General features: G+C 39.2%; 1 protein-coding gene across 2 annotated transcripts in view; it reads left to right on the plus strand.

The window, feature by feature from the left end:
* The window catches only part of WDR70 (WD repeat domain 70), a 308,244-nt gene that overhangs the window by 51,376 nt on the left and 241,345 nt on the right, over positions 1-15,523 (plus strand). For both annotated transcript variants that reach the window (XM_079916599.1, XM_079916598.1), the window contains exon 6: positions 2,867-2,926. In XM_079916599.1, the coding sequence (XP_079772725.1) occupies positions 2,867-2,926 (60 nt within the window). The remainder of the gene's footprint in view (positions 1-2,866; positions 2,927-15,523) is intronic.

The raw sequence follows: 15,523 nt of genomic DNA on the forward strand, positions 1-15,523 counted from the left end.
ACATAAACATGAATGTTTGAGGTAAATTAAAAATAATCTAATGTGATTTACGAGATAGACATTTTAAGGGCCATTAATACACTCCAAAAACACTTGTGTCTGCCGTATACCAGGTGTTTTGTGGATTGGGGACCCAGAGACGATATATATACACGGTCTTTAAGAAGCATCTCTTGAGTTTGGTTACGGAGTGGTGTGGAGGGAGACCGGTCAAAAATTACAATGTATTATGATAGGTTCTGTGATAGACAAGGAGAGGGTGTCATGGGAGTGCATGGAAGGGTCATTTAACCCAGAGTTTGAAATGTTGAGAAATGCTTCCAGGAGCAAGTCACATCTGAATTGCGTCTTAAAGGGTGAGTAGGAATTAGCCAAGTAAAAAGGAAGAGAAGCCTGGAAATAGACTAAGATAATATGACAAGAGGGACAGGAGGTAAGCCTTAGAATAAATGGTGGCTGTCATTTATTGAGTACCTACTTTGTGCCGAACTCTGTATTATGAGCTTTAAACCACTTACCTCACAGTAACCTAAGGGGCAGGTGCTATTATCCTGTTTGCAAATGAGGAAACTGAGAGTCATTACTCTCCTGAGGTTATGACAAGGTTAATGAGTGTCAGAGCTTGATTTTAAAACCCTAGATTTTCTGGCTTTTTGTCAAGGCTGTTTCCTCCCAAGAAAGAATAGTTTCAAGTTGGAGGAAATAGTTAAGTAGTTATCATGCTGATGAAAGGTCAGACGTGCAGATTAAGTTCTGAAAAGTGTCCTGGGACATTTATAGTGACTTATTTATTCATTCAAGAAATATTTACTAAGAGTCCTTTAAGTACCAAGAACTGTGCTAAGTATTGGGAATTAAATGACAGATGCCAAAGTGGTAGAGGTAGAGGGGTGGAAGAAAGTAGAGACAATGAGTGCAAACTGTAGTGTGAGGAAGCTTGATTGTAAAGGAAAAGATAGTGGTATAGCAGTAAACCTGGGCGAAATTGGGGTGTGTGTGTGTTTTAATATGGGATGTACTTTTTTTTTTAATATAAATTTGTTTATTTATTTTTGGCTGCGTTGGGTCTTCATTGCTGCACACGGGCTTTTCTCTAGTTGTGGCGAGTGGGGGCTACTCTTCGTTGCGTTGCATGGGCTTCTCATTGCAGTGGCTTCTCTTGTGAAGCACGGGCTCTAGGTGCGCGGGCTTCAGTAGTTGTGGCATGCGGGCTCAGAAGTTGTGACCCATGGCCTCTAGAGCACAGGCTCAGTAGTTGTGGCTCATGGGGGCTTAGTTGCTCCACAGCATGTGGGATCTTCCCAGACTAGGGATTGAACCCGTCCCCTGCACTGACAGGCAGATTCGTAACGACTGCGCCACCAGGGAAGTCCCAATATGGGACGTACTTAAATTGTTCATATTCTGAGGAGAAAGAGCCATGGTAGGGGAAAGATTTAAGATAAAATAGAAAGAACTAGTGATTGATTGGTTCATCAAGGATCCTAAAGAAAGAGGGAAGTTAGGGACCAAAGTCTGTAGATTGCACGTTTTTGTTTGTTTGTTTATTTGTTTTGGGCATGCCACGTGGCTTGTGTTATATGGCTTGTGGGATCTTAGTTCTCCAACCAGAGGTTGAACTTGGGCCCTTGGCAGTGAAAGTGCAGAGCCCTAACCACTGGACCACCAGGGAATTCCCTGAACGTGTTTAATTAAGTGGATTGCAAGATAATCCTAACATGAATTTGTAATGGCTGTAGAATTTTAGTATAACTACCCTGCTCTTGGATAATGGAGACTTGACTAAACAATGAAACTTCTTATTTAAAAGATCAGTGTGTGGCTTCTTATGTCTGATTTATGCATCCATCTTCTTCATCCCTCAGTATTCTGTCCATACCCTTTGTAACATAACATGTATTATATTGAAGTAGAGTCATTGATGTTTCCCTCTTAGACCATATGCTTCTTGGGAGGAGAGAGGAGTAGAGGCTGTGTCTAACGCCACTTAGCATCTGGTATAATCTCACTTTAATAAAGCCCTGCTGAATCGATGAATCAGTGAATGACTCTGTTCCTTATTTGTACCATTTGAATATCAGTTTTTTGTTTTTTAATCTTTTATGGGTTAAAAGGTATGTATCTATCCTGTGCAAATTTTGTTGTGTGTTATAAATTAAGTACTTTAAGGTATGCCCAAGTACCAGTGAAAAGAGGACTTTAAAAATTTTCCATATAGGGAGGACCTTATGTTTCATACAACCTAAAGAATATCTTAGGTTTATCTTTTTAGAGATTTAAGATAAATTTATTATCAGCTCAAAGTGACCAATTGTAATCTATCTAGAAGTGCAGAAATAAGATATGCTTGCACTTTAAAAAATATTTTAATTTAATTTTTATTTATTTATTTTTGGTTGCATTGGGTCTTCGTTGCTGCACGCGGGCTTTCTCTAGTTGTGGCGAGTGAGGGCTACTCTTCATTGTGGTGCGTGGATTTCTCATTGCAGTGGCTTCTCGTTGCGGAGCACAGGCTCTAGGCGCGCGGGCTTCAGTAGTTGTGGCACATGGGCTCAGTAGTTGTGGCTCGCGGACTCTAGAGCGCAGGCTCAGTAGTTGTGGTGCACGGGCTTATTTGCTCCGTGGCATGTGGGATCTTCCCGGAGCAGGGCTCGAACCTGTGTCCCCTGCATTGGCAGGGGGATTCTTAACCACTGCGCCACCAGGGAAGTCCCACACTCACACTTTTTCCTTCCTATTTTTTAAAGTTTTGTGTTAAAAAGTCAGTGATGCAATTTTTAAAAATTAAATTTCCTGGGAGTGTGGTATGTAGTTCCCCCAAATATGTTATATTACTCATCAATGTCATGGAATTTTCTGTTTTCAGAATCCTGTCCAAAAGATCCCTGACTCGCATGAGATAACGCTGAAGCATGGCACTAAGACAGTAAGTTTTAAAAATTTAATTCTTCTCCCTTAATAACAGGACTCTCATGGAAAAGTGAACTAATAAGATATATTTATATTAAGGCCAATTATATAATCAACTGGTATCACAAAGCTATAGACATTAAGGAGAATACATTACTTTTCTGTTCAGTCAAAATAACCATTGCATTTCATTTAAAATAGGAACACTTACTGCCATTGTTATTGTTGGCTTTAAAACCTCTTTCTTTGATATAGGAACATTATAAGTGAAAGAAAGAAATGAAACTCAAATACTTTTTTTTTGTTATGGTGTGGGAAAATTTTTCATTACCCTTAGCTTCATTTCTATATCAGTAAGAGGCCTGAGTTCATTTTTTAGGTGGATGTTGAGATAAGAAATGAACATAAGATAGTTACTGTATGGCTCTAAGATTATATTACTTAGATTTATGGATTATATTTTCATATTTATGTTATTTAAAAATTAATAATGTAAACATTTTGAGGTATAAGATTAAATCATTTTATCTTATTGTAAAAAAAGATTTAATAATATCTTATTAAAAACTGATAGTTGAATGAATGAAACTTGCTTGTGAATGAATGAAAGAATAAAATTATCTTGCTTTCCCTTTATAATTAAGCTACCTTTTTCTAGAAGTCTGACAGGTAAAGAAGTAGGAAAATACATCCCATAATGAGGGGGAAAACATCAATCAATAGAAATAGGTCCAGAAGTAACACAAATGATAGAATTAATAGCCAAGGATTTTAAAATAGTGATAGTCTTTCCACTAAATTTTTTGCTTTTGAAAATATCATTTCCATAAAATATTTGTATTAAATACATTGGGTTTATTATTATTTTAAATGAAGTAAACAGTGAATATTTTAAAATGTCTTAATTTTAATTTTTGCTATGGTAAATACTGACACAAATAACTCATATAAACAGACATTTTGGGGGGTTCTCAAAAGATTTTGAGTGTAAAGGGTCTTGAAACCGAAATATTAGAACTGCTGCCTTAAGAAATCATTTCCATCTAATTCTTCATATTATACCTACTTTTTATTAAATCACACTTTTGATATTTTTATTCTGAAATCAGGAAAGAATTTTACTAATTTTCATGTTTTTAAGTAAATAAGAAAAAAATTATAGACTGTAAATACTTAAAAGGAAGCTTTCCTATCATTAAGTCCGGAAATTTTTACAGCTGAGAGATAGTTCATGTTTAACACATGTTTTATTTAGATATGCATATTTTTTCAAATAAATTTTATCTTTAAAAATATATATAATTAAAAAAATACTCCAAGTTATTTTACACATTAATAATCAGAGCTTCTAACTGTACTGTTAGGTTAACTAATTTTTTTTGCAGTCCTGCCTTTGCCCTGCATGTATTTCAACTTTTTGGAAATATGTCAGAGATTAAGAAGGTGACTGGCTGGTCTTTTTTGTTTGTTTTTAAACTAGTTACTGTAAAAATGTTTACACATTCACAGAAGTACAGAGAATACTGAAAGGAATTCCCATATATTTATCTCTGAACCTTACCAATTGTCTACATAAGGCCACTCTTATTTCCTATATAATTTACATTTCTAGTAAACCTCCTTCTCCCCATCCCATCTACCTACCTTGTGTGATTATTTAAAAACAAATTCCAGACTTCATATGATTTCATCTGTAAATATTTCAGTATGAATCTGTAAGAGATAAGGTTGGTCTTTCTCTCTCTCCTCCTCTCCCTCTCCTTTTCTCTCTCTCATAATCAGAACATCTTTATTATGTCTAAAGTTTTTTCAGTAATTATTTAATATCATCTAATATCCCATTATTCATATTTCTTCAACTGTCCCATTTTTTTTTTTTTAATTTTTGGCTGCGTTGGGTCTTTGTTGCTGCGTGCAGGCTTTCTCTAGTTGTGGCGAGCGGGGGCTACTCTTCGTTGTGGTGCGCCGGCTTCTCATCGCGGTGGCTTCTGTTGTTGCGGAGTATGGGCTCAGTAGTTGTGGCTCACAGGCTCTAGAGTGCAGGTTCAGTAGTTGTGGCACATGGGCTTAGCTGCTCCGCAACATGTGGGATCTTCCTGGACCAGGGCTCGAACCTGTGTCCCTGCATCGGCAGGTGGATTCTTAACCACTGCGCCACCAGGGAAGCCCCCATACATATTTTTCCAGTTAGTTTGTTAAAATCAGTATCCAGATGGTATCTGACTCACTCTGAGGAGAGTCATCATTGTTTATTTGTTATGTCTCTTAATCTATATGTTTTTCCTTTTTTTTTCTCCTTGCCATTGAGGAAATATATCTATTTTGTCAGTATACTTACCGTTGACCTGAAACAAATACACTACCAGGTATTTCTTCAGCAAAGATGGGTTTATCCGGGATCAGCAGAGAATTACAATTTGGGGTCTGCAACCATGGTGAGCCATGCTCAAGTTCCTGCATGGCAAGGGAAGGAGAACCTTTTTATAGGGGTGAAAAGGAAATTTGGATGGCTAAACAGAGTGCATGGCCTTTCACTGGCTGATGAGTCCTTGCCAGGAAAGAAGAGAAGTCTTTATTATTCCAATTGAGCTCTGCTATCATTGCAGGGTTTCCGTTTCTGGTATCCCAACTCTATTTAATTGAGGTTTCTGTTTATTAATTTTTTACATTTACATTGTAAATGTAAATGTAAAATAAAATTTACATTGTAAATTTTTTACATTTACATTTTTTACATTTGATCACAAGATTTTTCTCTGAAAGCATCACTGATTAAATGTCAGGCTGCCTAGTTTCAGCAGCCTTTTGTCCCTCAGTGTCAGGAAGGACCTTTCTTGGGTGTAGTGTCTCACATCAGAAGGAAATTACATAGATTAGAAACTTATTAAGATCACACTGGAATAACAAGGAGAGGTAGGAGGGAGAACTTTCTGGTACTTTTTATCTAAAGTCCATATGTTATCAAGATCATAGATATTGGAGATCGTCTGGAGCGTTATGTCATCATCAAAGGTTTGGTGACAAACTTCTAAGGGGGTTTCTCTGGATATCTTGGGAAAGCTGTCTTATCAGATGTCATCTGCTTCAATTCCAGGAAATCTTTACTTTCAGGTCGCCAGATGATGTGCAGGTCCAGTCAGTGTTCGGTGCTTTCTTTAGGTGTGTTATGTCACATGAATTCAAGAATCTATTCCTTGGAGTTTGGTGGCAAAAATATTGGTTAGCAGTGCCTGATAGGGGCTTCTCCAGGGAGGTTGAAAAGAGTTTCTCTGGAGGTGTCTTTTCCAATAGATGAAATCTCCAGGTTGTAAGGTGTGATGCTTAAGGTCTAGATTCAGTTTGCTGATATTTTGTTGAGGATTTTTCTGTTTATATTCATAAGGGATATAGGTCAGTAGTTTTCTTATGGTGACTTTGGTTTTGGCATCAGGGTAATATTTACCTCATAGAACGCTGAAAGCATTTATTTCTCCTATATTTTCTGGAAGAGTTTATGAAGAATTGATTAATTATTCTTTAAATGTTTGATAGAATTTACCTTGAAGCCAAATAGATAGAGACTTTTCTTTGTGGGAAGATTTTTTTGTTTTTATAAATTTATTTATTTATTTGGCTGCGTTGGGTCTTCGTTGCTGCGCGCGGGCTTTCTCTAGTTGCGGCGAGTGGGGGCTACTCTTCATTGTGGTGCGTGAGCTTCTCATTGCAGTGGCTTCTCTTGTTGTGGAGCGCAGGCTCTAGGCATGTGGGCTCAGTAGTTTTGTTATGAGGGCTTCAGTAGTTGTGGCTCATGGGCTCTAGAGTGCAGGCTCAGTAGTTGTGGCGCACGGGCTTAGTTGCTCCACGGCGTGTGGAATCTTCCTGGACCAGGGCTCGAACCTGTGTCCCCTGCACTGACAGGTGGATTCTAAACCACTGTGCCACCGGGAAGTCCTCTGGGAAGATTTTTGATTACTAATTTAAGCCCTTATTAAAAATCTATTCAGATTTTCTTTCTTTTTTCTTCATGAGGCCATTTTGGTAGTTTGTGTCTTTCTAATAATTTGTACAGTTCATCTAAGTTATATAACTGGTTGGCATGCAATTCATAGAATTTCCTTGTAATCCTCTTAATTTATGTTATCTTCTCTTTCCTTCCTGATTTTAGTAATTCTTTCTTTTTTTCTTGGTCAATCTAGCTAAAGTTTCTCAATTTTCTTGAAATTTTCAAAGGACCATTTTTTGGTCCCGTTGATTTTCTTTACTTTAAAAATTTCTCTTTTCTACTGAACTCTCCTCTAATCTTTATTTCCTTCCTGTTGCATGCTTTGGGTTTTGTTTCCTCTTCTTTGGTAATTTTTTGAAGTGTAAGCTTAAGTTATTGATTTGAGATCTTTCTTCCTTTCTAACATAGGTGTCATAGCCATAAATTTCCCACTAAAGCACTTCTATTTTAAAATATTGCTTAAATGAATAATTTACTTCTTTTTTTTTTAACATCTTTATTGGAGTATAATTGCTTTACAATGGTGTGTTAGTTTCTCCTTTATAACAAAGTGAATCAGTTATACATATACATATGTCCCCATATCTCTTCCCTCTAGCATCTCCCTCCCTCCCACCCTCCCTATCTCATCCCTCTAGGTGGTCACAAAGCACCGAGCTGATCTCCCTGTGCTATGTAGCTGCTTCCCGCTAGCTATCTATTTTACATTTGGTAATGTATATATGTCCATGCCACTCTCTCACTTTGTCACAGCTTACCCTTCCCCCTCCCTATATCCTCAAGTCCATTCTCCAGTAGGTCTGTGTCTTTATTCCTGTCTTGCCCCTAGGTTCTTCATGACCATGTTTTTTTTTTTTTTAGATTCCATATATATGTGTTAGAATACGGTATTTGTCTTTCTCTTTCTGACTTACTTCACTCTGTATGACAGAATCTAGGTCCATCCACCTCACTACAAATAACTCAATTTCATTTCCTTTTATGGCTGAGTAATATTCCATTGTATATATGTGCCACATCTTCTTTATCCATTCATCTGTTGATGGACACTTAGGTTGTTTCCATCTCCTGGCTATTGTAAATAGAGCTGCAATGAACATTTTGGTACATGACTCTTTTTGAATTATGGTTTTCTCAGGGTATATGCCCAGTAGTGGGATTGCTGGGTCATATGGTAGTTCTGTTTTTAGGTTTTAAGGAACCTCCATACTGTTCTCCATAGTGGCTGTATCAATTTACATTCCCACCAACAGTGCAAGAGGGTTCCCTTTTATCTACACCCTCTCCAGCATTTATTGTTTGCAGATTTTTTGATGATGGCCATTCTGACTGGTGTGAGATGATATCTCAATGTAGTTTTTTTTTTTAACATCTCTATTGGGGTATAATTGCTTTACAATGGTGTGTTAGTTTCTGCTTTATAACAAAGTGAATCAGTTATACATATACATATGTTCCCATATCTCTTCCTGCTTGCGTCTCCCTCCCTCCCACCCTCCCTATCCCACCCCTCCAGGCGGTCACAAAGCACTGAGCTGATATCCCTGTGCTATGCGGCTGCTTCCCACTAGCTATCTACCTTATGTTTGGTAGTGTATATATGTCCATGCCACGCTCTCACTTTGTCACAGCTCACCCTTCCCCCTCCCCATATCCTCAAGTCCGTTCTCCAGTTGATCTGTGTCTTTTTTCCTGTCTTACCCCTAGGTTCTTCATGACATTTTTTTTTCTTAAATTCCCTATATATGTGTTAGCATACGGTATTTGTCTTTCTCTTTCTGACTTACTTCACTCTGTATGACAGACTCTAGGTCTATCCACCTCATTACAAATAGCTCAATTTCGTTTCCTTTTATGGCTGAGTAATATTCCATTGTATATATGTGCCACATCTTCTTTATCCATTCATCCGATGATGGGCACTTAGGTTGTTTCCATCTCCGGGCTATTGTAAATAGAGCTGCAAATGAACATTTTGCTACATGACTCTTTTTGAATTATGGTTTTCTCAGGTATATGCCCTGTAGTGGGAATGCTGGGTCATATGGTAGTTCTATTTTGAGTTTTTTAAGGAACCTCCATACTGTTCTCCATAGAGGCTGTACCAATTTACATTCCCAACAACAGTGCAAGAGGGTTCCCTTTTCTCCACACCCTCTCCAGCATTTATTGTTTCTAGATTTTTTGATGATGGCCATGCTGACTGGTGTGAGATGATATCTCAGTGTAGTTTTGATTCGCATTTCTCTAATGATTGTTGAGCATTCTTTCATGTGTTTGTTGGCAGTCTGTATATCTTTGGCGAAATGTCTATTTAGGTCTTCTGCCCATTTTTGGATTGGGTTGGTTGTTTTTTTGATATTGAGCTGCATGAGCTGCTTGTAAATTTGGAGATTAATCCTTTGTCAGTTGCTTCATTTGCAAATATTGTCTCCCATTCTGAGGGTTGTCTTTTCGTCTTGTTTATGGTTTCCTTTGCTTTGCAGAAGGCTTTAAGTTTCATTAGGTCCCATTTGTTTATTTTTGTTTTTATTTCCATTTCTCTAGGAGGTGGGTCAAAAGGATCTTGCTGTGATTTATGTCATAGAGTGTTCTGCCTTTGTTTTCCTCTAAGAGTTTTATAGTGACCTGTCTTACATTTAGGTCTTTAATCCATTTTGAGTTTATTTTTGTGTATGGTGTTAGGGAGTGTTCTAATTTTATACTTTTACATGCACCTATCCAGTTTTCCCAGCACTACTTAATGAAGAGGCTGTCTTTTCTCCACTGTATATTCTTGCCTTCTTTATCAAAGCTAAGGTGACCATATGTGCATGGGTTTATCTCTGGGCTTTCTATCCTGTTGCATTGATCTATATTTGTGTTTTTGTGCCAGTACCATATTTTCTTGATTACTGTAGCTTTGTAGTATAGTCTGAAGTCAGGGAGCCTGATTCCTCCAGCTAACTTTTTCTTTCTCAAGATTGCTTTGGGTATTCGTGGTTTTTTGTGTTTCCGTACAAATTGTGAATTTTTTTGTTTTAGTTCTGTGAAAAATGCCAGTGGTAGTTTGATAGGGATTGCATTGAGTCTGTAGTTTGCTTTGGGTAGTAGAGTTATTTTCACAATGTTGATTCTTTCAATCCAAGAACATGGTATATCTCTCCATCTATTTGTATCATCTTTAATTTCTTTCATCAGTGTCTTATAATTTTCTGCATAGAGGTCTTTTGTCTCCTTATGTAGCTTTATTCCTACATATTTTATTCTTTTAGTTGCAGGGGTGAATGAGAGTGTTTTCTGAATTTCACTTTCAGATTTTTCATCATTAGTGTATAGGAATGCTACAGATTTCTGTGCATTAATTTTGTATCCTGCTACTTTACGAAATTCATTGATTAGCTCTAGTAGTTTTCTCGTAGCATCTTTAGGATTCTCTATGTATAATATCATGTCATCTGCAAACAGTGACAGCTTTACTTCTTCTTTTCCAATTTGGATTCCTTTTATTTCCTTTTCTTCTCTGCTTGCTGTGGCTAAAACTTCCAAAACTATGGTGAATAATAGTGGTGAGAGTGGGCAACCTTGTCTTGTTCCTGATCTTAGAGGAAGTGCTTTCAGTTTTTCACCATTGAGGATGATGTTGGCTGTGGGTTTGTCATATATGGACTTTATTATGTTGAGGAAAGTTCTCTTTATGCCTACTTTCTGCAGGGTTTTTGTCATAAATCGGTGTTGAATTTTGTCAAAAGCTTTCTCTGCTTCGATTGAGATGATCATATGGTTTTTCTCCTTCAGTTTGTTAATATGGTGTATCACATTGATTGCTTTGCATATATTGAAGAATCCTTGCATCCCTGGGATAAACCCCACTTGATCATGGTGTATGATCCTTTTTTTTCTTTTTTTTTTTTTTGCGGTGGGCGGGCCTCTCACTGTTGTGCCCTCTCCCTTTGCAGATCACAGGCTTCGGACGCACAGGCTCAGCACCATGGCTCACGGGCTTAGCCGCTCCGTGGCATATGGGATCTTCCTGGACGGGGGGCATGAACCCGTGTACCCTGCATCAGCAGGCAGACTCTCAACCACTGTGCCACCAGGAAGCCTGGTGTATGATCCTTTTAATGTGCTGTTGGATTCCGTTTGCTAGTATTTTGTTGAGGATTTTTGCATCTATGTTTATCAGTGATATTGGCCTGTAGTTTTCTTACTTTGTGACATCTTTGTCTGGTTTTGGTATCAGGGTGATGGTGGCCTCGTAGAATGAGTTTGGAAGTGTTCTTCCCTCTGCTATATTTTGGAAGAGTTTGAGAAGGACAGGAGTTAGCTCTTCTCTAAATGTTTCATAGAATTCCCCTGTGAAGCCATCTGGTCCTGGGCTTTTGTTTGTTGGAGGATTTTTAATCACACTTTCATTTCAGTGCTTGTGATTGGTCTGTTCATATTTTCTATTTCTTCCTGGTTCAGTCTTGGCAGGTTGTGCTTTTTTAAGAATTTGTCCATTTCTTCCAGGTTGTCCATTTTATTGGCATAGAGTTGCTTATAGTAATCTCTCATGATCCTTTGTATTTCTGCATGTCAGTTGTTACTTCTCTTTCATTTCTATTTCTATTGATTTGAGTCTTCTCCCTTTTTTTCTTGATGAGTCTGGCCAGTGGTTTCTTAATTTTGTTTATCTTCTCAAAGAACCAGTTTTTAGTTTTATTGATCTTTGCTATCATTTCCTTCATTTCTTCTTCATTTATTTCTGATCTGAAGATTTCTTCTGCTAACATTGGGGTTTTTTTATTCTTCTTTCTCTGATTGCTTTAGGTGTAAGGTTAGGTTGTTTATTTGAGATGTTTCTTGTTTCATAAGATAGGATTGTATTGCTATAAACTTCCCTCTTAGGACTTCTTTTGCTGCATTCCATAGGTTTTGGGTCGTCGTGTCTCCATTGTCATTTGTTTCTAGGTATTTTTTGATTTCCTCTTTGATTTCTTCAGTGATCTCTTGGTTATTAAGTAGTGTATTGTTTAGCCTCCATGTGTTTGTATTTTTTACAGATATTTTCCTGTAATTGATATCTAGTCTCATCGCGTTGTGGTCGGAAAAGATACTTGATACGATTTCAATTTTCTTAAATTTACCAAGGCTTGATTTGTGACCCAAGGTATGATCTATCCTGGAGAATGTTCCATGAGCACTTGAGAAGAATGTGTATTCTGTTGTTTTTGGATGGAGTGTCCTATGAATATCAATTAAGTCCATCTTGTTTAATGTATCATTTAAAGCTTGTCTTTTCTTATTTATTTTCATTTTGCATGATCTGTGCATTGGTGAAACTGGGGTGTTAAAGTCCCCTACTATGATTGTGTTACTGTCGATTTCCCCTTTGATGGCTCTTAGTATTTGCCTTATGTATTGAGGTGCTCCTACCTTGGGTGCATAAATATTTACAATTGTTATATCTTCTTCTTGGATCGATCCCTTGATCATTATGTAGTGTCCTTCTTTGTCTCTTGTAATAGTCTTTATTTTAAAGTCTATTTTGTCTGATATGAGTATTGCTGCTCCAGCTTTCTTTTGATTTCCATTTGCATGGAATATCTTTTTCCATCCCCTCACTTTCAGTCTGTATGTGTCCCTAGGTCTGAAGCGGGTCTCTTGTAGACAGCATATATACGGGTCTTGTTTTTGTATCCATTCAGCCAGTCTATGTCTTTTGGTTGGAGCTTTAATCCATTTACATTTAAGGTAATTATTGATATGTATGTTCCTATTCCCATTTTCTTAATGGTTTTGGGTTTGTTATTGTAGGTCTTTTCCTTCTCATGTGTTTCCTGCCTAGAGAAGTTCCTTTAGCATTTGTTGTAAAGCTGGTTTGGTGGTGCTGAAGTCTCTTAGCTTTTGCTTGTCTGTAAAGGTTTTAATTTCTCCATCAAATCTGAATGATATCCTTGCTGGGTAATCTTGGTTGTAGGTTTCTCTCCTTCATCACTTTCTGTATGTCCTGCCACTCCCTTCTGGCTTGCAGAGTTTCTGCTGAGAGATCAGCTGTTAACCTAATGGGGATTCCCTTGTGTGTTATTTGTTGTTTTTCCCTTGCTGCTTTTAATATTTTTTCTTTGTATTTAATTTTTGATAGTTTGATTAATATGTGTCTTGGTGTGTTTCTCCTTGGATTTATTGTCTGTGGGACTCTCTGTGCTTCCTGAACTTGATTAACTGTTTCCTTTCCCATGTTAGGGAAGTTTTCACTTCTATTCTCTTCAAATATTTTCTCAGTCCCTTTGTTTTTCTCTTCTACTTCTGGGACCCCTATAACTTGAATGTTGGTGCATTTAATGTTGTCCCAGAGGTCTCTGAGTCTATCCTCAGTTCTTTTCATTTTATTTCTTTATTCTGCTCTGCAGTAGTTATTTCCACTATTTTATCTTCCAGGTCACTTATCTGTTTTTCTGCCTCATTTATTCTGCTATTGATCCCTTCTAGAAAATTTTTAATTTCATTTATTGTGTTGTTCATCACTGTTTGCTCTTTAGTTCTTCTAGTTACTTGTTAAACGTTCCTTGTGTTTTCTCCATTGTGTTTCCAATAATTTGGATCCTCTTTATTATTGTTATTGTGAATTCTTTTTCAGGTAGACTGCCTATTTCCTCTTCGTTTGTTAGGTCTGGTGGGTTTTTGCCTTGCTCCTTCATCTGCTGTGTGTTTCTCTGTCTCCTCATTTTGCTTAACTTACTGTGTTTGGGGTCTCCTTTTTGCAGGCTGCAGGTTCATAGTTCCTGTTGTTTTTGGTGTCTGTCCCCAGTGGCTAAGGTTGGTTCAGTGGGTTGTGTAGGCTTCCTGGTGGAGGGGACTAGTGCCTGTGTTCTGGTGGACGAGGCTGGATCTTGTCTTTCTTTCTGGTGGGTAGGTCCACGTCTGGTGGTGTGTTTTGGGTTGTCTGTGGCCTTATTATGATTTTAGGCATCCTCTCTGCTAATGGATGGGGTTGTGTTTCTGTTTTGCTAGTTGTTTTGCATGGGGTGTCTTGCATTGTAGCTTGCTGGTCGTTGAGTGGAGCTGGGTCTTGGCACTGAGAAGGAGATCTCTGGGAGATTTTCGCCTTTTGATATTATTTGGAGCTGGGAGGTCTCTTTTGGACCAGTGTCCTGAACATGGCTCTCCCACCTCAGAGGCACAGCCCTGACACCTGGCTGGAGCACCAAGAGCCTGTCCTGCACAGAGCTCAGAATAAAAGGGAGATAAAAAAAGAAAGAAAGAAAGAAAGAAGGTAAAATAAAATAATAAAATAAAAAATAATTTTTAAGAAAAAAAAGTTTTAAGTAGTTAAAAACAAACAAACAAAAAATGGACAGATAGAACCCTAGGACAAATGGTAAAAGGAAAGCTATACAGACAAAATCAGACACAGAAGCATACACATAGACAGTCACAAAAAGAGAAAAAGGGGGAAAAATATATATCTTTGCTCCCAAAGTCCACCACCTCAATTTGGGATGATTCGCTGTCTATTCATGTATTCCACAGCTGCAGGTACATCAAGTTGATTGTGGAGATTTTATCCGCTGCTCCTGAGGCTGCTGGGAGAGATTTCCCTTTCTCTTCTTTGTTTGCACAGCTCCCGGGGTTCAGCTTTGGAATTGGACCCGCCTCTGCGTGTAGGTCACCTGAGGGCGTCTGTTCTTCTCTCAGACATGACAGTGTTAAAGGAGCAGCTGATTTGGGGGCTCTGGCTCACTCAGGCCGTCGGGAGGGAGGGGTACGGATGTGGGGCGAGCCTGCGGCGGCAGAGGCAGGTGTGACGTTGCACCATCCTGAGGTGCGCCGTGTATTCTCCCGGGGAAGTTGTCCCTGGATCACTGGACCCTTGCAGTGGCGGGCTGCACAGGCTCCCCGGAAGGGGGGTGTGGATAGTGACCTGTGCTTGCACACAGGCTTCTTGGTGGTGGCAGCAGCAGCCTTAGTGTCCCATGCCCATCTCTGGGGTCCACGCTGATAGCCGTGGCCGGCGCCCATCTCTGGAGCTCCTTTAAGCGGTGCTCTGATTCCCCTCTCCTCGTCCACCAGGAAACAAAGAGGCCAGAAAAATTCTCTTGTCTCTTCGGCAGCTCCAGACTTTTTCCCAGACTCCCTCCCGTCTAGCTGTGGTACACTAACCCTTTCAGGCTGTGTTCACGCCGCCATCCCCAGTCCTCTCCCTGCGATCCGACCGAAGCCCGAGCCTCAGCTCCCAGCCCCGCCCGCCCCGGCGGGTGAGCAGAGAAGCCTCTTGGGCTGGTGAGTGCCGATCGCCACCGACCCTCTATGCGGGAATCTCTGCGCTTTGCCCTCCGCACCCCTGTGGCTGCGCTCTCCTCGGTGGCTCCGAAGGTCCTCCCTCCGACTCCTGCAGTCTTCGCCCTCAGAGTGGCTTCCTAGTGTGTGGAAACCTTTCCTCCCTCCCACTGTTGCCGGTCACATCCCTATTCTTTTGTCTCTGTTTCTTCTTGTTTTTCTTTTGTCCTAGTCAGGTACGTGGGGAATTTCTTGCCTTTTGGGAGGTCTGAGGTCTTCTGCCAGCATTCAGTAGGTGTTCTGTAGAAGTTGTTCCACATGTAGATGTATTTCTGATGTATCAGTGGGGAGGAAGGTGATCTCTGCGTCTTACTCTTCCGCCATCTTGAA

Source organism: Stenella coeruleoalba (assembly GCF_951394435.1).
Source record: "Stenella coeruleoalba genome assembly, chromosome: 3".
NCBI classification, from domain to species: Eukaryota; Metazoa; Chordata; class Mammalia; order Artiodactyla; family Delphinidae; genus Stenella; species Stenella coeruleoalba.